Source organism: Cynocephalus volans, chromosome 6, assembly GCF_027409185.1.
Source record: "Cynocephalus volans isolate mCynVol1 chromosome 6, mCynVol1.pri, whole genome shotgun sequence".
Taxonomy (NCBI): Eukaryota; Metazoa; Chordata; class Mammalia; order Dermoptera; family Cynocephalidae; genus Cynocephalus; species Cynocephalus volans.
Genome location: NC_084465.1, coordinates 15,030,196 through 15,031,410, shown reverse-complemented (window position 1 = coordinate 15,031,410; position 1,215 = coordinate 15,030,196). Strand labels below are relative to the sequence as shown.

General features: G+C 49.5%; 1 gene segment (V, D, J or C); it reads left to right on the top strand.

Annotated features, from left to right (window-relative positions):
• The first annotated feature begins 434 nt into the window (after positions 1-434).
• Positions 435-836, top strand: LOC134380850 (T cell receptor beta variable 6-2-like). The segment is given in 1 exon segment: positions 435-836. A coding segment is annotated over 1 exon segment (402 nt).
• The last annotated feature ends 379 nt before the right edge of the window (positions 837-1,215 follow it).

Sequence of the window (1,215 nt, the reverse complement as noted above, 5' to 3'; positions counted from 1 at the left end):
CCCTCAGTAAAATCAGGGAAAGAGCATATGCACCAATAAGGTTTATTTAAAATCTGACTACAAATTCTGTCCATTCTAAGCTTTTAAGTGGTGTATATATTATAAAATGTTACTATACATATACCATAAATTATACACATACAATTGATAATTGGCTCCTTCCTGTGGGAAGGGGTGTGGCAGCTCAGCTCTGCAGCTCAGCAGTTGTCAAGGACAGTGACCTCATTTCCCCAAAGCAGGGCTGGGAGACATGAGATTCTGCCCTGGGCTTGAAATGGGACCCAGGCTCTTCTTCTGTGTGGCCCTTTGTCTCTTGTGGGTAGGTGAGTGCTGGTCACAAGTAGACTTTATTCCCAGGAATTTTCATGATCCCTAGACAAGCCTTTCTCCTGGGGTGACATCATTGGGTTCTGTCACTCTCTATTACAGGACACATGGAAGCTGGAGTCACCCAGAGCCCAGGACACAGGGTTTTAAGAACAGGAAAGGAGGTGACTCTGAGATGTCACCAGACTGACAACCATTACTACATGTGCTGGTACCGACAGGACCCTGGGCTGGGGCTGAGGATGATCCATTACTCAACTGATGCTGGTATCACTGCAAAAGGAGACGTCCCCGATGGTTATAGAGTCTCCAGATCAAGTAAAGAGGACTTCCTCCTCACGCTGGAGTCTGCCACCCCCTCACAGACATCTGTGTACTTCTGTGCCAGCAGCTACTCCACAGCGCTGCACGGCCGCCTCCTCTCTGCACATAAAGGGGAGTTAGACACACTGAGGTTGCCCTGTGCTCAGGGGTCCCCGCCCCTCCCTGGGAAGTCCCTGCCTGCATAGGAGTCACAGAGCACTTGCCAGACCAGTGGGCTCAAAGCATGAGCAACATGAAGCCCTACAGCCTATGTAAGCCTACAGGGCCCTAGACCTCCCTCTCCATTATGTCTCACCTCCTCCTGTGTTCCTCTTTCTTTTGCTTATTTTTTCACAACCACACCGGCCTTCTGGCCATTCCTCAAATACACCAGGCAGATTTCTGCCGTAGGTCTTTGCTCTGACTGTTCAGTCTGCCTGGAATGTTCTTCTCCAAGGCCTCCTGTTTAAGGCTCCAATCCTGGCCCTTGAACACATCCTGTGGCATGTGACGGTGTCCCCAAGTGTGCTTTCACATTTGGAGATTAGCTGGAAAGACTCATAGGATACAGCATACAGTAGTAGT